We start from the raw sequence: 22500 nt of genomic DNA, 5'->3' as shown, positions 1-22500 counted from the left end.
ACACCCGCTTCACACACACACACCAAGACACCCGCTTCACACACACACACACTGACACCCGCTTCACACACACACACACACTGACACCCGCTTCACACACACACACACACACAACACCCGCTTCACACACACACACACACACTGACGCCGCTTCACACACACACACACTGACACCTAAGACGCTCACACACACACACACACACACTGACACACACACACACTGACACCCGCTTCACACACACACACACACACCAAGACACCCGCTTCACACACACACACACACTGACACCCGCTTCACACACACACGCACTGACACCCGCTTCACACACACGCACACTGACACCCGCTTCACACACACACTGACACCCGCTTCACACACACAAGACACCCGCTCACACACACACACACACACACACTGACACCCGCTTCACACACACACACACACACTGACACCCGCTTCACACACACACACTGACACCTAAGACGCTTCACACACACACACACACACTGACACCCGCTCACACACACACACACTGACACGCCGCTTTCACACACACATACACACACTGACACCCGTAACACACACACACACACACACACTGACGCTTTCACACACACACACACACAAGACACCCGCTTCACACACACACACACAAGACACCCGCTTCACACACACACTGACACCCAAGACACACACACACACACACTGACACACGCACACACACTGACACCCGCTTCACACACACACACACACACGCTTCACACACACACACTGACACCCGCTTCACACACACACTGACACCCGCTTCACACACACTGACACCCGCTTTCACACACACACACACACACTGACACCTGCTTCACACACACACACACACACACAGACACCCGCTTCACACACACACACACACACCCGCTTACACACACACAGACACCGCTTCACACACACACACACACACACACAGACAGACACCCGCTTCACACACACACACACACACACACACACACACCCGCTTCACACACACACACACACCCCGCTTCACACACACACACACACACACACACCACTTCACACACACACTTCACACACACACACACACACACACACACACACCCGCTTTCACACACACACACACCAAGACACCCGCTTCACACACACACGCACAAGACACCCGCTCACACACACACACACACAGACACCCGCTTCACACACACACTGACACCCGCACACACACAGACACCCTTCACACACACACACACACACACCAAGACACCCGCTCACACACACACACACACACTGACACCCGCTTCACACACACACACTGACACCCGCTTCACACACACACAACACCCGCTTCACACACACACACTGACACCCGTTTTCACACACACACATACACACACTGACACCAAGACGCTGCGCTTTCACACACACACACACACACACAAGACATTAATTTCACACACACACACACACTGACAAGACCCGCTTCACACACACACACACACAAGACACCGCTTCACACACACACTGACACCGCTTCACACACACACACATACACTGACACACCACACACACTGACACCCGCTTCACACACACACACTGACACCCGCTTTCACACACACACACGACACCCGCTTCACACACACACTGACACCCTCACACACACACACACTCAAGACACCCGCTTCACACACACACACACACTGACACAGAGACATGCTTCACACACACACACACAGACACACTCACACACACACACACGCGCACACACACACACACACAGTCCGCTTCACACACACACACACACACACAGACAGCTTCACACACACACACACACACACACACACACACACACCAAGACGCTCACACACACACACACACACACACACAGACGCGCACACACACACACACACACACTACACACACACTTTACACACACACACACACGCACAACACACACATGCTTCACACACACACACTACACACAACCCGCTTCACACACACACACATTAACACACACACACACACACACACACACACAAGACACACACACACACACACACACACTTCACACACACACACACAGACACCCGCTTCACACACACACACACACACACACAGAGTCCGCTTCACACACACACACACACACACACACATTATTTCACACACACACACACACATAACACAAGACGCTGCACACACACACACACACACTACACAAGACGTCATGCTTCACACACACACACACACACAGACACCCGCTTCACACACACACACAGACACACACACACACGCGCTTCACACACACAGACGCATGCTTCACACACACACACACACACACACACACGCGCATTCATGCTTCACACACACACACACACACACACCCGCTTCACACACACACACACACAGCGACAGACCATGCTTCACACACACACACACAACACACAACACACCGCGCAGTCATGCACACACACACAGACTAAGACCCGCTTCACACACACACACACACAGACACCGCTTCACACACACACACACACACACAAGACGTCTGCTTCACACACACACACACACACAAGACATGCTTCACACACACACACACACTAACACACAGACGCATGCTTCACACACACACACACTGACGCTGCTTACACACACACACACATGCTCACACACACACACACACACACACACTGACAGACCGCTTCACACACACACACACTAAGACACACACACGCGCTTCACAGACACACACACACACTGCACACCAATTTACGCTTCACACACACACACACACACACAGACGCATGCTTCACACACACACACACACACACACAGACGCTGCTTCACACACACACACACACACAACACACACACACACCGCTTCACACACACACACACACACACACCCGCTTCACACACACACACACACACACACCCGCTTCACACACACACACACACAGACGCCACACACACACACACTGACACCCGCTTCACACACACACACTGACACACAACTTCACACACACACACACACACACACAGACACCCGCTTCACACACACACACACACTAACACGCTTTCACACACACACACACAGACCGCTTCACACACACACACACACACACCTGCACACACACACACTGACACCCGCTCACACACACACTGACACCAAGACACTTCACACACACACACACACAGACGCTCACACACACACTAACACACACACAAGACACCCGCTTCACACACACACACACTGACACCGCTCACACACACACACACACACACAAGACACACACACACACACACACACACACACACACACACACTGACACCCGCTTCACACACACACACACACACACAGACACCCGCTTCACACACACACACACACACAGACACCAAGACGCACACACACACACACACACACACAGACACGCCGCTTCACACACACACACACACAGACGCTGCTTCACACACACACACACACACACAGACACATGCTTCACACACACCGCTAACACACACACACTGCTTCACACACACACACACACACTAAGACCGCTTCACACACACACACACACACAGACGCCGCACACACACACACACACACACACACACAGACGCACGCGCTCACACACACACACACACAAGACACACCGCTTCACACACACACACACACACAGACACCCACACACACACAGACACCCACACACACACACACACACACACACACGACCACACTCACACACACACACACACACACACACTGACACCCGCACACACACACACACACACACACACAGACACACACACACACACACACACACACACACACACACACACACACACACACGCACACACACACCGCTTCACACACACACACACAAGACGCCGCTTACACACACACACACTGACACACTCAAGACGCTTCACACACACACACACACTGACACACACAAGACACACACACACACACACACTGACACGCCGCACACACACACACACACACTGACACCCGCTTCACACACACACACACTACACACACAAGAGAGTCACACACACACACACGCGCACACACACCGCACACACACACACACTGACACCCGCTTCACACACACACACACACTGACACCCGCTCACACACACACACACACTGACACCCGCGCTTCACACACACACACACACACTGACACCCTTCTTCACACACACACACTGACACCCGCTTCACACACACAGACACCCGCACACACACACACACACTTGACAGACGCACACACACACACTGACACCCGCTTCACACACACACACTGACACCCGCTTCACACACACACACACACACTGACACCCGCTCACACACACACACTGACACCCGCTTCACACACACACACACACACACACCCGCTCACACACACACACACACTGACACCCGCTTCACACACACACACACACACACAAGACACCCGCTTCACACACACACACACTGACACACTGACACACACACACACTTCACACACACACACACAGACTGACACACCCGCACTGACACACACACACACACACAGACACCCGCTTCACACACACACACACACACACACTGACACCCGCTTCACACACACACACACTGACACCCCGCTCACACACACACACACACTGACACCCGCTTCACACACACACACACACACACACTGACACCCGCTCACACACACACACACACTGACACCCGCTTCACACACACACACACACACTGACACCCGCTTCACACACACACACACTGACACCCGCTTCACACACACACACTGACACCCGCTTCACACGCACACACACACCCTCACCACTGACACACCCGCACCAGACACACTGACACACACACTCACTGTTCACTGTGTGTTGTAGCTGTTCAACGAGCTTCTCCAGGACCAGGGTCCTACTCTGGACAGAACGTCGTCTCACGTCAGCGGCATCAAGGAGTTGGCCCGGCGCTTCGCCCTCACCTTCGGCCTGGACCAGATCAAAACCAGAGAGGCTGTCGCTACACTGCACAAGTAAGACCCAACACACACACCACATACACTGACCCAACACACACACCACATACACACACACACACACACACACACTGACCCAACACACACACGGACCCAACACACACAGACACAGACACACACACACAAACTGACCCAACACACACACACAGATTGTTAGAAAGCTGATGAACTCATTGTTTTCTCTGGTTTTATTCTTTAACCTCCAAGAATTGCCCAGTTCCTTGTTACAATTGCTCCTCCGAGCTCATTCTCTTCCTCTCTCCCCCCTCGTCCCACTCTTCCTCTCACCTCTCTCCCCTCGTCCCACTCTTCCTCTCACCTCTCCCCCTCGTCCCACTCTTCCTCTCTCCCCCTCGTCCCACTCTTCCTCTCTCCCCCCTCGTCCCACTCTTCCTCTCTCCCCCCTCGTCCCACTTCCTCTCTCCCCCTCGTCCCACTTCCTCTCTCCCCCTCGTCCCACTTCCTCTCCCCCCCGTCCCACTTCCTCTCTCCCCCTCGTCCCACTTCCTCTCTCCCCCTCGTCCCACTTCCTCTCTCCCCCTCGTCCCACTTCCTCTCTCCCCCTCGTCCCACTCTTCCTCTCACCTCTCGTCCCACTCTTCCTCTCTCCCCCTCGTCCCACTCTTCCTCTCTCCCCTCGTCCCACTTCCTCTCTCCCCCTCGTCCCACTCTTCCTCTCTCCCCCTCGTCCCTCTCTCCCCCTCGTCCTCTCTCCCCTCGTCCCTCTCTCCCCTCGTCCCACTCTTCCTCTCTCCCCACTCTTCCCACTCTTCCTCTCTCCCCTCGTCCCACTTCTTCCTCTCTCCCCCTCGTCCCACTCTTCTCTCTCCCCCTCGTCCCACTCTTCCTCTCTCCCCCTCTTCCTCTCTCCCCCTCTTCCTCTCTCCCCCTCTTCCTCTCTCCCCCTCTTCCTCTCACCTCTCTCCCCCCTCGTCCCACTCTTCCTCTCACCTCGTCTCTCTTCCTGTCTCCCCCCTCCACAGGGATGGTATAGAGTTTGCCTTTAAGTACCAGAACCCCCATGGTGCAGAGTTCCCTCCTCCTAACCTGGCCTTCCTAGAGGTCCTCTCAGAGTTCTCCTCCAAACTGCTGCGACAGGACAAGAAGACTGTGTAAGTACCTGCCCTGTGTGTGTGTGTGTCAAATGATTGTCACAATAAGCAGACTGTGTGTGTAACCCGTCTCTCTCCTCCTCCCAGTCACTCGTATCTGGAGAAGTTTATGTCGGAGTCGATGTCGGAGCGTCGTGAGGACGTGTGGCTGCCCTTAATCTCCTACCGGAACAGTCTGCTAACAGGAGGAGAGGATGGGGACCGGATGTCAGTAACGTCAGGCGCCAGCAGCAAGACCAGCTCCATCCGCAGCAAGAAGGGGCGGACGCCAATACACAAGAGTAAACGCATCGAGGGTGGGTCTATCTCTCACACACACAGACTGAGGGTACAAAACAGTAGGAACACCTTCCTAATATTGAACAGCCTCAATTCATCGGGGCATGGACTACAAGGTGTGGAAAGCTTTCCACAGGGATGATGGCCCATGTTGACTCCAATGCTTCTCACAGTTGTCTTGTTGGCTGGATGTCCTTTGGGTGGAGGACCATTCTTCATACACAGTGTAAAAAAAAAAAAACAGCAGTGCTGCAGTTCTTGATACACTGCGCCTGTCACCTACTCCGTGCCCTGTTCAGTCACCTACCGCCGTGCCCGGTTCAAAGTCACCTACCGCCGTGCCCTGTTCAAAGTCACCTACCGCCGTGCCCGGTTCAAAGTCGCCACCGCCGTGCCCGGTTCAAAGTCGCCTACCGCCGTGCCCGGTTCAAAGCCCGCCGTGCCCGGTTCAAAGTCACCTACCTCCGTGCCCTGTTCAAAGTCACCTACCGCCGTGTTCAAAGTCGCCACCGCCGTGCCCGGTTCAAAGTCGCCTACCGCCGTGCCCGGTTCAAAGTCACCTACCGCCGTGCCCGGTTCAAAGTCACCTACCGCCGTGCCCGGTTCAAAAGCACCTAAATCTTTTGTTTTACCCATTCACCCTCTGAATGGCACACATACACAATCCATGTCTCAAATCCTTCTTTAACCTGTCTCCTCCCCTTCATCTACACTGATTGAAGTGGATTTAACAAGTGACATCAATAAGGGATCATAACTGTCACCAGGTCAGTTTGTCATGGAAAGAGCAGGTGTTCCTAATGTTTTGTACACTCCCTGTATAAATACAAGTACCTACAGATGTTGCTAAAATGTGAGTTTTTCTCCGTCTCTCTCTCTCTGTCTGCCCACTAGAGGAGAGTAGTGTGGAGGCCTCCTGGCTTCGTGGTAATGACAGCCTCCAGACACCGGGGGCGCTAACCACCCCTCAGCTCACCTCCACCGTCCTCAGAGAAAACCCACGGCAGGCGGCGGACACACACCTACCTGACCACGACTCTGAACCTGGCTCAGAGAACGACTATGTACACAAGTAAGTGTGTGTGTGTACGCACGTGCACTGTGTGTGTGTGTGTGTGTGTGTGTGTGTGTGTGTGTTTGTGTGTGTAACCCTCTCCTCTGCAGTCCCCAGATGCAGATGTCTTGGCTAGGCCAACAGAAGATGGAGGACAGCAGGAAGGATAGAACAGCCATGAACTACATGAAGGCCCGCAACCAGACTGTCAGACAAACTGTGTACGTGTGTGTGTGTGTCTAGTGTGTGTGTGTCTAGTGTGTGTGTGTATGTACTGACCCCCCCACCTCTCTCTCTCTCTAGTCGTGGTCTGATGGAGGATGACGCAGAGCCAATCTTTGAGGACGTCATGATGTCATCGCGAGGTCAACTGGAGGACATGAACGAGGAGTTCGAAGACACCATGGTCATCGACCTGGTCAGTGACATCACTTCCTGTCTGTCGTGTTTGATTCGATTGTCAATTCTGTTGTGTAATTCGTCCAGTGTGTATCGCTTCATTTGTTGATTCTTGCGTTCTGTCGTTCCAGCCTCCCTCCAGGAACAGGCGTGAGAGGGCGGAGCTCAGACCAGACTTCTTCGACTCAGCAGCCATGATCGAGGACGAGTCGGTAAGCAGAACACACACACTCAGCCTTGCAGTGGTAAACCAGTGTGACCCTAAGACATCTAAAACATGATCCATCATTTAACGACATCTCTTTCGTCCGTTATCCCAGGGTTTCACCATGCCCATGTTCTGATCCAGTGTTCCCGGTCCTTCCTGGAAGGGGGAGGGGCCTTCGACAGGATGAGCTGTCAATCAAACGTCAGACTGTCTGTCAGAACTTTTATCACACACACTTGAACACCCAGACGAACTCTGATCAGCCAGTTGACGGCCTTGTGTGTGTGTGTGTGTGTGGATCTGTTGGGATCTACCCTGAAGCTCCAGGGATCCACTCACTGACCGGCCGAAGGATCCCACTCAACCCTGAGAATTTCGGACAAAATATCGTACAGAGTATCTATCGTACATAGAGAAGATCTTTTATCGTTCAGTGGATGTGTGGGTGTGTTGGCTACAAACCGGACAGAATATCAGACAAAATATCGTACAAAACATTGTTCCGCATTTCTTTAAAAATATTGTAAACTTTCGGCCCTTCCTTCCTGACTTCTTTTAACTTCCTGTTATTGTTAGCGTTCTGGCTAATCTCTCTGCTAGCTCTGTGGTACTCATGGCCCTGTGCGCCCGGCTATACAGTCCCCCATGCCACACAGTTGTATGGTTGTTTCGTTCCACTTCCGACGTCATGTATAGACCCCCCCCAGATAGAACTTGATATTTAATGTGATAAATCTTCTCTCTCACTCCTGTCTCTCTTCCCTTTCAATAGTGTTGAGAATATCCTGTATTTGGTTTTATTGGCAAATGCACCAAACCGCAAGCAATGGGATCAGAACTAGAAGAGTTCTCATTGGCCATACAAGAGGCTGTGACATCATAGCCAAATCCCAAGCCACTCCCAATCAGAGCTTCAGACAGACACACCCACGGTGGAATCGCGGCTTTTTAAAGACAAATATATTTTGAATTTCAGTAGCTTTAGTACAAAGTTTTAAATGAAGTGAGTTTTTAAATTTTTTTTGTCTGATTTATTTGTTTGTACAGTTATCTTTCTGAAAAAGTATCTTGTTTGTTGCCAAACGGTTGCCTAAATGCTTATCTGATTAGGCCCTACTGCTCAGGCTGTTGCCATGGATACCCAGCCTGTTAAGCGCCATATAAGGGTGTGTCCAGTGCGACCATAGATAGTTGTGCAGGCTCAACAGTCTAAAGTGACTTCCTTTTCATCTGCACTGATGAGGAAGACCTGGACAGGTTACTGCTAATATCGAGTAGCCTTCTACCATGCTCTTTTCAGATCAGTGCATATGAAGGTGGAGACCAGCAGAGAATTACCCCTCTAGTCTTATGTGGCTGTAGTTACACATAACAGTTGATTGGTTGTCTTATCACTTTGACCCACCCCTATTGTTCTTCTACTGGCTGGTTAAGCTGCCCTTCTGTAAATATCAGAGATGATTGGTTCTTTCTGTAGCGATGGCATCACCTGCCCTTTAACCTTCTAAAATACTGTTTTTCTTCCTGTGAACTTGTTGATCTTATCTTTTTTAAATAAATAAAATCTGTAATCTAATCCTGGATTCTGTGTTTTGGACCGGTTCTAAGAATAGACTCCATACAGTGCCTACGGAAAGTATTCAGACCCCTTGACTTTTCACATTTTGTTACGTTACAGCCTTATTAAAAAATGGATTAAATGTTTCCCTTATCAATAAAGTAAAAACAGGTTGACATTTATAAATAGATAATTGACCAAAATTCAGACTCTTTGCTGTGAGACTAAATTGAGCTCAGGTGCATTCTGTCATCCTTGAACCTGATTTGGAATAAGGCTGCAACATAACAAAATGTGGAATACTTTGTGTATATATAAAAATAAGACTTAATTCCAAGACAAGCTGTCTACTTGACTCCAGAGGGGGAGGACCAAGAACTATGGAGACTGAGCCACTACATTCCTAAAGAAAAATGTACTTTTTTCTCCATACTCATTACATTTCCAATGGTCCAATTCTTAAACTTAACAAGAGAACATCCCTACTGCCTCTGATCTGGAAGATCAGTTGGTGTGCCTCTGGCTCTCCCTTATATAGTAACAAAATGGGTGCTGTTTAGTTTGCTTAATATAAGGAACTTGAAAGTTATACTTTTACTTTTGATACTTAAGTATATTTTAGCAATTACATAACACACACGTTCAAACTCATTGGGATATAAAGTTCTGTCTCACACAAAGGCAGACATCTTTACAATTTCAATGATTTTATTTAACAAACCAGTCTTTGGATTCACGGCAGGTGTGTTAATTTAACCAGACAGAAAAATGCTGATTCTTCCTAAAAAGTCCCACAGGGTGGATCTAATCCAGGGCTCTCCAACCCTGTTCCTGGAGAGATATGGACCTGATTCAGATTATCAACCAACAAATTGTTAGAATCAAGTGCGCTAGATTAGGGTTGGAGTGAAAACCTACAGAAAGGTATCTCTCCAGGAACAGGGTTGGAGTGAAAACCTACAGGAAGGTATCTCTCCAGGAACAGGGTTGGAGTGAAAACCTACAGGAAGGTATCTCTCCAGGAACAGGGTTGGAGTGAAAACCTACAGGAAGGTATCTCTCCAGGAACAGGGTTGGAGTGAAAACCTACAGGAAGGTATCTCTCCAGGAACAGGGTTGGAGTGAAAACCTACAGGAAGGTATCTCTCCAGGAACAGGGTTGGAGTGAAAACCTACAGGAAGGTATCTCTCCAGGAACAGGGTTGGAGTGAAAACCTACAGGAAGGTATCTCTCCAGGAACAGGGTTGGAGTGAAAACCTACAGGAAGGTATCTCTCCAGGAACAAGGTTGGAGAGCCCTGCTCTAAGCTACAGGTGAAATTGGAGACAGACCAGTTGGGTGGTTGAAGGTGTCTGCTAGAGTGGGATGTTGGCGTGTTTCTTCCAGGGGTTGGTCTGTTTCTTGGAGGCCAGAACCTCCAGATCCCTACAGATCCTCTTCCGGGTGGTCGACGGCACGATGATGTCATCCACGAACCCTAAAACACACACGGTTACGATGTGGGAGTGGGTGTAATGTTTGTTGGAACGGATGGAGTGTGTGTGTGTGTGTACCTCTGACAGCAGCAGGGAAAGGGTTGGCGAACTTCTCTACGTATTCAGCCTCCTGCTCTGCCTGGTTGGATTTCCCTCTGAAGATGATCTGTACAGCACCCTGGGAACATGTTAGAGAGGCAGACATGTTGAATGTTTTCAAGTGAGCACTGACCTTTTCCCATTTTGACATTGTGAATGTTGCCATGGCTAGAAGTATGCGTGCGTTACCTTGGTCTTGTGTCGAAGGTGCGCGTTACCTTGGTCTTGTGTCGAAGGTGCGCGTTGCGTTACCTTGGTCTTGTGTCGAAGGTGCGCGTTGCGTTACCTTGGTCTTGTGTAGAAGGTGCGCGTTGCGTTACCTTGGTCTTGTGTAGAAGGTGCGCGTTGCGTTACCTTGGTCTTGTGTAGAAGGTGCGCGTTGCGTTACCTTGGTCTTGTGTAGAAGGTGCGCGTTGCGTTACCTTGGTCTTGTGTAGAAGGTGCGCGTTGCGTTACCTTGGTCTTGTGTAGAAGGTGCGCGTTGCGTTACCTTGGTCTTGTGTAGAAGGTGCGCGTTGCGTTACCTTGGTCTTGTGTCGAAGGTGCGCGTTGCGTTACCTTGGTCTTGTGTCGAAGGTGCGCGTTGCGTTACCTTGGTCTTGTGTCGAAGGTGCGCGTTGCGTTACCTTGGTCTTGTGTCGAAGGTGCGCGTTGCGTTACCTTGGTCTTGTGTAGAAGGTGCGTGTTGCGTTACCTTGGTCTTGTGTAGAAGGTGCGCGTTGCGTTACCTTGGTCTTGTGTAGAAGGTGCGCGTTGCGTTACCTTGGTCTTGTGTAGAAGGTGCGTGTTGCGTTACCTTGGCTCCCATCACAGCCACCTCTGCAGACGGCCAGGCGTAGTTCACATCTCCTCTCAGGTGCTTGGAACTCATGACGTCATACGCTCCTCCGTAGGCCTTCCTAGTGATGATGGTGATCTTGGGGACGGTGGCCTCAGCAAAGGCAAACAGTAGCTTGGCCCCGTGTCGGATGATACCGCCATACTCCTGAGACGTACCTGAGAGAAACGGCAAGGAAGGTGGAATCCTCTGGTTTGATTAAAAATGACAGTTGATCTCAGTACGGACGTTTCTCAATTTATGTGAAAGCTGTTCAGTGAGTCATTTACTTTTTGACGTGCCAATTATTCATGAGGAAAGTCAGACTTGCACACTACCTGGCAGGAAACCAGGCACGTCCACGAAGGTGAGGATGGGGATGTTGAAAGCGTCACAGAAACGAACGAAGCGAGCTCCCTTCACTGATGAGTTAATGTCCAGACAACCTGCACACACACACACAGGAGAAGTATCACTACCATTATCATCTTCACCACCACCGTCAACATTACCACCATCATCATCACCACCACCACCACCATCATCACCACCACCACCGTCATTATTGTCATCACCGTCATTGTCATCACCACCACCATCATTATTGTCATCACCACCACTACCACCGTCATTGTCATCACCACCACCACCGTCATTGTCATCACCACCACTACCACCACCGTCATTATTGTCATCACCACCACCGTCATTGTCATCACCACCACCATTATTGTCATCACCACCACCACTACCACCGTCATTATTGTCATCACCACCTACCACCGTCATTGTCATCACCACCACTACCACCACCGCCATTGTCATCACCACCACTACCACCACCGTCATTATTGTCATCACCACCACTGTCACCACCACCACCACCACCGTCATTATTGTCATCACCACCACCACCACCACTGTCATTAGTCATCACCACCACTACCACCACCACCGTCATTGTCATCACCACCACCACCACCACCGTCATTGTCATCACCACCACGGTCATTGTCACCACCGTCATCGCCACCACCACCATAGCCACCACCACATCATCGCCACCGCCACCACCGTCATTGCCACCACCACCAGCCACCGTCACCACCACCACCATCACCATCCGCCCACCACCACCACCGTCATCGCCACCACCACCGTCAGCCACCACCGTCATTGTCATCACCACCACCACCACCACCGTCATTGTCATCACCACCACCACCACCGCCATTGTCATCACCACCACTACCACCACCGTCATTATTGTCATCACCACCACTGTCACCACCACCACCACCACCGTCATTATTGTCGTCATTATTGTCATCACCACCACCACTGTCATTATTGTCATCACCACCACCCACCATTCATTGTCATCACCACCACTACCACCACCACCATTATTGTCATCACCACCACTGTCACCACCACCACCACCACCGTCATTATTGTCATCACCACCACCGTCATTGTCATCACCACCACCACCGTCATTGTCATCACCACCACGGTCATTGTCACCACTGTCATCGCCACCACCACATCATTGTCATCACCACCACCACCACCGTCATCGCCACCACCACCACTGTCATCACCACCACTGTCACCACCGTCACCACCACCACCACTGTCATTGTCATCACCACCGCCACCACCACCACCGTCATCGCCACCACCACCGTCAGCCACCACCGTCATTGTCATCACCACCACCACCACCACCACCGTCATCGCCACCACCACCGTCATTGTCAGCCACCACCGTCATTGTCATCACCACCACCGTCATTGTCATCACCACCACCACCACCTTCATTGTCATCACCACCACCACCACCACCGTCATTGTCATCACCACCACCACCACTGTCATTGTCATCACCACTGTCATCACCACCACTGTCATTGTCATCACCACTGTCATCACCACCACTGTCATTGTCATCACCACCACTACCACCACTGTCATTGTCATCACCACCACACCACCGTCATTGTCATCACCACCACCACCGTCATTGTCATCACCACCACCACCGTCATTGTCATCACCACCACCACCGTCATTGTCATCACCACCACCACTACCACTACCACCACCGTCATTGTCACCACCACCACCACCGTCATTATTGTCATCACCACCACCACCACCGTCATTGTCATCACCACCACCACCACCACCGTCATTGTCATCACCACCACCACCACCGTCATTGTCATCACCACCACCACCACCACCGTCATTGTCATCACCACCACCACCACCGTCATTGTCATCACCACCACCACCACCGTCATTGTCATCACCACCACCACCACCGTCATTGTCATCACCACCACCGTCATTGTCATCACCATCACCACCACCGTCATTGTCATCACCACCACCACCACCACCACCACCACCACCATTATTGTCATCACCCACCACCACCGTCATTGTCATCACCACCACTACCACCGTCATTAGTCATCACCGTCATTATTGTCATCACCACCACTACCGTCATTGTCACCACCACCACCGTCATTAGTCACCACCACCACCACCGTCATTAGTCACCACCACCGTCATTATTGTCATCACCACCACTACCACCACCATCACCACCGTCATTGTCATCACCACCAGTCATCACCACCACCACCGTCATTAGTCATCACCACCACCATCCACCGTCATTGTCATCACCACCGTCATTATTGTCATCACCACCACAACCACCGTCATTATCGTCACCACCACCACAACCACCGTCATTATCGTCACCACCACCACAACCACCACCACCGTCATTATCGTCACCACCACCACCGTCATTATCGTCACCACCACCACCGTCATTATCATCACCACCACCACCCGTCGCCGCCACCGTCATTGTCGTCACCACCGCCGCCACCGTCATTGTCGTCACCGCCGCCACAACCACCGTCATTATCGTCACCACCACCACCGTCATTATCGTCACCACCACCACCGTCATTATCGTCACCACCACCACCGCCGCCGCCACCGTCATTGTCGTCACCACCGCCGCCACCGTCATTGTCGTCACCGCCGCCACCGTCATTGTCGTCACGTCACCGCCACCGTCATTGTCACCACCGCCACCGTCATTATTGTCGTCACCGCCACCGTCATTATCGTCACCGCCGCCACCGTCATTATCGTCACCGCCGCCACCGTCATTGTCGTCACCGCCGCCACCGTCATTGTCGTCACCGCCGCCACCGTCATTATCGTCACCGCCGCCACCGTCATTATCGTCACCGCCACCGTCATTATTGTCACCACCACCGTCATTTCGTCACCTCCGTCATTATCACCGCCACCACCGTCATTATCGTCACCGCCATCATTATCGCCACCGCCGTCATTATTGTCACCACCACCACCGTCATTCTCGTCACCTCCGTCATTATCGCCACCACCGTCATTATCGTCACCGCCGTCATTATTGTCACCGCCGTCATTATCGTCACCGCCACCGTCATTATCGTCACCGCCGCCACCGTCACCATCGTCACCGCCGTCATTGTCACCACCACCACCACCACCGTCATTATTGTCACCACCACCACCGTCATTAGTCACCACCACCACCACCGCCGTCATTATTGTCACCACCACCACCACCGTCATTATTGTCACCACCACCGTCATTATTGTCACCACCACCACCACCGTCATTATTGTCACCACCACCATCAACATTACCACCACACCACCACTGTCATTATCGCCATCACAACCACCACCATCATCATCACTAATCCATCCGACTCTTCTACTCACCAGACGCTACTTTAGGTTGATTCCCTACAATTCCAACAGTTCGTCCGTTCATGCGAGCGAATCCCACTACGATGTTTTTAGCGTAGTTAGGCATGATCTCAAAGAACTCCCTCTCGTCCGCAATCTAAAGTTAAAACCACAGATCAATAGACAACAGGCTGTGTGTGTGTGTGTGTGTGTGTGTGTGTGTGTGTGTGTCCTACCCCCTGGATGATGTCCAGCATGTCGTAGGCTTTAGTGGTCTCAAAGGGAACAATGGTGTCCAGACCAGGAACCAGTCTATCACTGGAGAGGAGAGGGATGAGATCAAACATCCTCCAAAGGCCATTCATATGGATTACATTTCAGGAATATCCCAAATGCCATGGTCAGTTCTGTGACTGGCTAGTCTGTCAGAGGTGTTCTGTGGTTAGGTACCTGGGGTCGTGGCACTCAGTAACGGGGGCGGGGTCCTGGTTGCTAAGGGGAAGGAAGTTGAAGAAGTTTCGGAGGTTGAGCAGAGCATCGATGTCGTTCTCAAACGCACGGTGAGCGACGCCTGACACGGCGGTATGTGTTTTAGCTCCTCCCAGTTCCTCCTGAGTGACGTCTTCATTGGTGACAGACTTCACTACGTCAGGACCTGTGATGAACAGGTATGAGGTGTCCTACACACACACACAAAATCAAAGATCTGGATATAACCCATGTTAGTTGTATTAATTGTACAGTAAATCTATACAGGAAGGGTCCTGTGGTTCTCCTATACTGTGTGTGTCTTACCTTGACCATAAAGGTGAAGTCAGTCAGGGCAGGAGAGTAGACAGCTCCTCCAGCACAGGGACCCATGATCAGAGAGATCTGAGGAACCACACCTGAAGCCATCACATTCCTCTACAGAGACAAAGAGACCGGAAGAGAGCGAGAGAAACCGGAAGAGAGCGTGAGACAGGAAGAGAGCGAGAGACCGGGAGAGACAGGAAGAGAGCAAGAGAGCGTGAGACAGGAAGAGAGCGAGAGACCGGGAGAGAGGGAGAGACCGGAAGAGAGGGAGAGACCGGGAGAGACAGCGAGAGACCGGGAGAGACCGGAAGAGAGCGAGAGACCGGAAGAGAGCTGAGAGACCGGGAGAGACCGGAAGAGAGCGAGAGACCGGGAGAGACCGGAAGAGAGCGAGAGACCGGGAGAGACCGGAAGAGAGCGAGAGACCGGGAGAGACCGGAAGAGAGCGAGAGACCGGGAGAGACAGGAAGAGAGGGAGAGACCGGAAGAGAGGGAGAGACCGGGAGAGAGGGAGAGACCGGAAGAGAGCGAGAGACCGGGAGAGACAGGAAGAGAGCGAGAGACCGGAAGAGAGCGCGAGAAACCGGAAGAGAGCGCGAGAGACCGGAAGAGAGCGAGAGAAACCGGAAGAGAGCGTGAGACCGGAAGAGAGCGAGAGACCGGGAGAGACAGGAAGAGAGCGAGAGACCGGGAGAGACAGGAAGAGAGCGAGAGACCGGGAGAGAGCGAGAGACCGGGAGAGAGGGAGAGACCGGAAGAGAGCGAGAGACAGGAAGAGAGCGAGAGACCGGGAGAGAGCGAGAGACCGGGAGACAGGAAGAGAGGGAGAGACCGAGAAGAGAGGGAGAGACCGGAAGAGCGAGAGACCGGGAGAGACAGGAAGAGAGCGAGAGACCGGGGAGAGACAGGAAGAGAGCGAGAGACCGGAAGAGAGGGAGAGACCGGAAGAGAGCGAGAGACAGCGAGAGACCGGAAGAGAGCGAGACCCGGGAGAGACAGGAAGAGAGCGAGAGACAGGAAGAGAGCGAGAGACCGGGAGAGACAGGAAGAGAGCGAGAGACCGGAAGAGAGGGAGAGACCGGAAGAGAGCGAGAGACAGCGAGAGACCGGGAGAGACCGGAAGAGAGCGAGAGACAGCGAGAGACAGGAAGAGCGAGAGACCGGGAGAGAGCGAGAGACAGGGAGAGAGCGAAGAGACAGCGAGAGACCGGGAGAGAGCGAGAGACAGCGAGAGACCGGGAGAGACCGGAAGAGAGCGAGAGACCGGGAGAGACAGGAAGAGAGCGAGAGACCGGGAGAGACCGGAAGAGAGCGAGAGACCGGGAGAGACAGGAAGAGAGCGAGAGACCGGGAGAGACCGGAAGAGAGCGAGAGACCGGGAGAGACAGGAAGAGAGCGAGAGACCGGGAGAGACAGGAAGAGAGCGAGAGACCGGGAGAGACAGGAAGAGAGCGAGAGACCGGGAGAGACAGGAAGAGAGCGAGAGACCGGGAGAGACAGGAAGAGAGCGAGAGACCGGGAGAGACAGGAAGAGAGCGAGAGACCGGGAGAGACCGGAAGAGAGCGAGAGACCGGGAGAGACAGGAAGAGAGCGAGAGACCGGGAGAGAGGGAGAGACCGGAAGAGAGGGAGAGACCGGAAGAGAGCGAGAGACCGGAAGAGACCGGGAGAGACAGGAAGAGAGCGAGAGACCGGAAGAGAGGGAGAGACAGGAAGAGAGCGAGAGACCGGGAGAGACGGAAGAGAGGAAGAGAGCGAGAGACCGGGAGAGACAGGAAGAGAGCGAGAGACCGGGAGAGACAGGAAGAGAGCGAGAGACCGGAGAGAGACAGGAAGAGAGCGAGAGACCGGGAGAGACAGGAAGAGAGCGAGAGACCGGAGAGAGACAGGAAGAGAGCGAGAGACCGGAGAGAGACAGGAAGAGAGCGAGAGACCGGGGAGACAGGAAGAGAGCGAGAGACCGGGAGAGACCGGAAGAGAGCGAGAGACCGGGAGAGACAGGAAGAGAGCGAGAGACCGGGAGAGACAGGAAGAGAGCGAGAGACCGGGAGAGACAGGAAGAGAGCGAGAGACAGGGAGAGAGGGAGAGACAGGAAGAGAGCGAGAGACCGGGAGAGACAGGAAGAGAGCGAGAGACCGGGAGAGACCGGAAGAGAGCGAGAGACCGGGAGAGACAGGAAGAGAGCGAGAGACCGGGAGAGACAGGAAGAGAGCGAGAGACCGGGAGAGACAGGAAGAGAGCGAGAGACCGGGAGAGACAGGAAGAGAGCGAGAGACCGGGAGAGACAGGAAGAGAGCGAGAGACCGGGAGAGACAGGAAGAGAGCGAGAGACCGGGGAGAGGGGGAGACCGGAAGAGAGGGAGAGACCGGAAGAGAGGAGAGACCGGGAAGACAGCGAGAGACCGGGAGAGACAGGAAGAGAGCGAGAGACCGGAAGAGAGGGAGAGACCGGAAGAGAGGGAGAGACCGGAAGAGAGGGAGAGACCGGAAGAGAGGGAGAGACAGGAAGAGAGCGAGAGACCGGAAGAGAGGGAGAGACCGGAAGAGAGGGAGAGACAGGAAGAGAGCGAGAGACCGGAGAGAGACAGGAAGAGAGCGAGAGACCGGAGAGAGACAGGAAGAGAGCGAGAGACCGGGGAGACCGGAAGAGAGCGAGAGACCGGAGAGAGACAGGAAGAGAGCGAGAGACCGGAGAGAGACAGGAAGAAGCGAGAGACCGGAGAGAGACAGGAAGAGAGCGAGAGACCGGGGGAGACAGGAAGAGAGCGAGAGACCGGGAGAGACAGGAAGAGAGCGAGAGACCGGGAGAGACAGGAAGAGAGCGAGAGACCGGGAGAGACAGGAAGAGAGCGAGAGACCGGGAGAGACAGGAAGAGAGCGAGAGACCGGGAGAGACAGGAAGAGAGCGAGAGACCGGGAGAGAGGGAGAGACCGGAAGAGAGGGAGAGACAGGAAGAGAGCGAGAGACCGGAAGAGAGGGAGAGAGCGAGAGACAGCGAGAGACCGGGAGAGACCGGAAGAGAGCGAGAGACCGGAAGAGAGCGAGAGACAGCGAGAGACCGGAAGAGAGCGAGAGACCGGAAGAGAGCGAGAGACCGGAAGAGAGGGAGAGACAGGAAGAGAGCGAGAGACCGGAGAGAGACAGGAAGAGAGCGAGAGACCGGAGAGAGACAGGAAGAGAGCGAGAGACCGGAGAGAGACAGGAAGAGAGCGAGAGACCGGAGAGAGACAGGAAGAGAGCGAGAGACCGGAGAGAGACCGGAAGAGAGCGAGAGACCGGGAGAGACAGGAAGAGAGCGAGAGACCGGGAGAGACAGGAAGAGAGCGAGAGACCGGGAGAGACAGGAAGAGAGCGAGAGACCGGGAGAGACAGGAAGAGAGCGAGAGACCGGGAGAGACCGGAAGAGAGCGAGAGACCGGGAGAGACAGGAAGAGAGGGAGAGACCGGAAGAGAGGGAGAGACCGGAAGAGAGGAGAGACCGGAAGAGAGTGAGAGACCGGAAGAGAGGGGAGAGACCGGAAGAGAGCGAGAGACAGCGAGAGACCGGGAGAGACGGAAGAGAGCGAGAGACCGGAAGAGAGCGAGAGACCGGAAGAGAGGGAGAGACCGGAAGAGAGCGAGAGACCGGGAGAGACAGGAAGAGAGCGAGAGACCGGAGAGAGACAGGAAGAGAGCGAGAGACCGGAGAGAGACAGGAAGAGAGCGAGAGACCGGAGAGAGACAGGAAGAGAGCGAGAGACCGGAGAGAGACAGGAAGAGAGCGAGAGACCGGAGAGAGACAGGAAGAGAGCGAGAGACCGGAGAGAGACAGGAAGAGAGCGAGAGACCGGAGAGAGACAGGAAGAGAGCGAGAGACCGGAGAGAGACAGGAAGAGAGCGAGAGACCGGAGAGAGACAGGAAGAGAGCGAGAGACCGGAGAGAGACAGGAAGAGAGCGAGAGACCGGAGAGAGACAGGAAGAGAGCGAGAGACCGGAGAGAGACAGGAAGAGAGCGAGAGACCGGAGAGAGACAGGAAGAGAGCGAGAGACCGGAGAGAGACAGGAAGAGAGCGAGAGACCGGAGAGAGACAGGAAGAGAGCGAGAGACCGGAGAGAGACAGGAAGAGAGCGAGAGACCGGAGAGAGACAGGAAGAGAGCGAGAGACCGGAGAGAGAGAGTACATTTAGAAGCAATGTAATTTATTTGCTGCTATCCTCATCCCAGTAACCAGTCTAATCAAGCCCCGCCCCCTTACCAGGAAGATGTCAGCGTATCCAGCCAGTGACTCCACCCCCTCCTGTATCCTGGCTCCGCCAGAGTCGTTTAGACCAATGACTGGAGCACCCACCATCATGGCCTGGTCCATGATCTACAGACAAAAAGGGATGTGACTAGAAGTAATGAATGAGAAGCAGGAGTGGTGTGAACCACCAGGCCCTGGAGAGTGAGCCCATCCTCCTACCTTACAGATCTTCTGTGCGTGAGCCCCAGACAGACTGCCTCCAAATACTGTGAAGTCCTAAGACAGAGCAAGAGACATTTATTATGAAAATAAATGGTAACTACTTGCGTGCGTGTGTGTGTGTGTGTGTACCTGACTGAAGACATAAACCAGCCTTCCGTTGATCCTCCCCTGTCCAGTCACCACACTGTCCCCTGCGAACTAGAGGGAGAGGGAAGCTGAAACCATGTTGATGACTGAATCAACATTTTAAAAAATGAATCAGTTTATTCCATTGTGTCCATAGGCTGGATAAAACGTAGGAACCTCTATGGTGAAGTGTTACCTTGTTGTGGTCCTCTTCCATGCCGAAGTCAGAGCAGCGATGTTCCACAAACATGTCACACTCTACAAACGAGTCTTTATCCAACAGGAGCTCAACTCTCTCTCTGGCTGTCAGCTTCCCCTGTGGAGAAGATCATTACACAGACAAAACGTTAAACGGACCGACAGACAGGCAAACAGATAAATACACCATCAAACTGACAGACACTTGCGCATGCTCAGATTATTTACCCTTTTGTGTTGCGCGTCAATTCTCTTCTGACCTCCTCCGATCAGCGCAGCATTCCTCTTTCTGTCTATCCTCTCCTGAACGGAGAGATGACTAACGGAATACCACCGCCGCGATTGTTCCTGCACCTCGGACTGTGCAACAGCTGCCGAAGCCACGCCATGTTTTACCTGTCCGAATGTTTTAAAATAAGCTTTTAGTCCGGAAAGCAGAACGCAGCGGCTCCGTGCTACAGCGAAGGCCGCCATTGTTGTCTGACTGACGTATAAGTGGGTGGGGACTGTGTAAAAGTGACGCGCGTTTGAGCCAATCACCAGAAGTTATTTTTTGAATGGCCAATCAAAAACGAGGTTATATCTGGATAGGGATTGACTTCACGTGTCTACATATTAAGAACCGTATATGATAGGTCAACCTTGAGGTGTTGGAGCTTTATAGTTAGTGGTATCAATGTCATGGAAATACAAACTACACTTCCCCGAAAGTTGGTTTGGCATCTCCTCTGTGATTGGTCGGTCTGACCAACGCCCTTTGCCCCTTCCCTCCTAGCCACAACTCCTTTCCTAAGCACTGTTGTAGAGCTAACATCATTGGATTGGTAGAATAAGCAACAAGCTAAATGTATCATGCATTATACATGAAATCGTTTTGAAACCTATGTCTATAATGCACTGTCTGTGTGTATATATGTGTGTGTAGGCCTACGGTATAAAACAAGAGAAACACTCAAACTGATCAATATTTATTGGAGGGTTAAACATCTATCAACCATTACAATTATAATTGTACATAAAGTACTGACACCCAGCAGCAGTTACTGGGGACAACTGAGATCATTCTGTTCAGTGGAATTCAAGCTCTCACAGTGTTGTGGGTTGAAA

At 52.7% G+C, this 22500-nt stretch overlaps 3 protein-coding genes across 4 annotated transcripts in view; 1 reads left to right on the top strand and 2 right to left on the bottom strand.

The window, feature by feature from the left end:
- LOC112242453 (cohesin subunit SA-1) overlaps positions 1 to 9674 on the top strand; it is an 18259-nt gene extending 8585 nt beyond the window's left edge. Inside the window, exons 3-10 of the mRNA XM_042296639.1 lie at positions 4895 to 5043; positions 6030 to 6158; positions 6246 to 6454; positions 7332 to 7509; positions 7602 to 7712; positions 7795 to 7909; positions 8022 to 8102; positions 8211 to 9674. Of these exons, the coding sequence (XP_042152573.1) occupies positions 4895 to 5043; positions 6030 to 6158; positions 6246 to 6454; positions 7332 to 7509; positions 7602 to 7712; positions 7795 to 7909; positions 8022 to 8102; positions 8211 to 8234 (996 nt within the window). The 3' untranslated portion in view covers positions 8235 to 9674. The remainder of the gene's footprint in view (positions 1 to 4894; positions 5044 to 6029; positions 6159 to 6245; positions 6455 to 7331; positions 7510 to 7601; positions 7713 to 7794; positions 7910 to 8021; positions 8103 to 8210) is intronic.
- LOC112241069 (neutral cholesterol ester hydrolase 1-like) overlaps positions 3095 to 22500 on the bottom strand; it is a 25398-nt gene continuing 5992 nt past the window's right edge. The window contains exon 7 of one of the 2 annotated variants that reach the window (XR_006078765.1): positions 3095 to 3129. The gene's annotated coding sequence lies outside the window, so the exon portion shown is untranslated. Of the gene's footprint in view, positions 3130 to 22345 lie in introns of those variants that run through there. The other variant, XM_042296873.1, reaches the window with a different exon arrangement.
- Positions 10860 to 21896, bottom strand: LOC112242452 (propionyl-CoA carboxylase beta chain, mitochondrial). Its single transcript, XM_042296872.1, has 13 exons — positions 21622 to 21896; positions 21392 to 21511; positions 21199 to 21267; positions 21067 to 21123; positions 20860 to 20973; positions 16622 to 16732; positions 16277 to 16506; positions 16063 to 16144; positions 15860 to 15983; positions 12387 to 12494; positions 12028 to 12227; positions 11211 to 11310; positions 10860 to 11134 (listed from the first exon to the last, which is right to left on the bottom strand). The coding sequence occupies exons 1-13, from the start codon at positions 21865 to 21867 to the stop codon at positions 11013 to 11015; spliced, it is 1683 nt and encodes a 560-aa protein (XP_042152806.1). The 5' UTR covers positions 21868 to 21896; the 3' UTR covers positions 10860 to 11012.

The sequence above is a fragment of the Oncorhynchus tshawytscha genome, linkage group LG14 (genome assembly GCF_018296145.1).
Source record: "Oncorhynchus tshawytscha isolate Ot180627B linkage group LG14, Otsh_v2.0, whole genome shotgun sequence".
Classification (NCBI taxonomy): Eukaryota; Metazoa; Chordata; class Actinopteri; order Salmoniformes; family Salmonidae; genus Oncorhynchus; species Oncorhynchus tshawytscha.
This window is presented reverse-complemented; position numbering and strand designations above follow the sequence as displayed.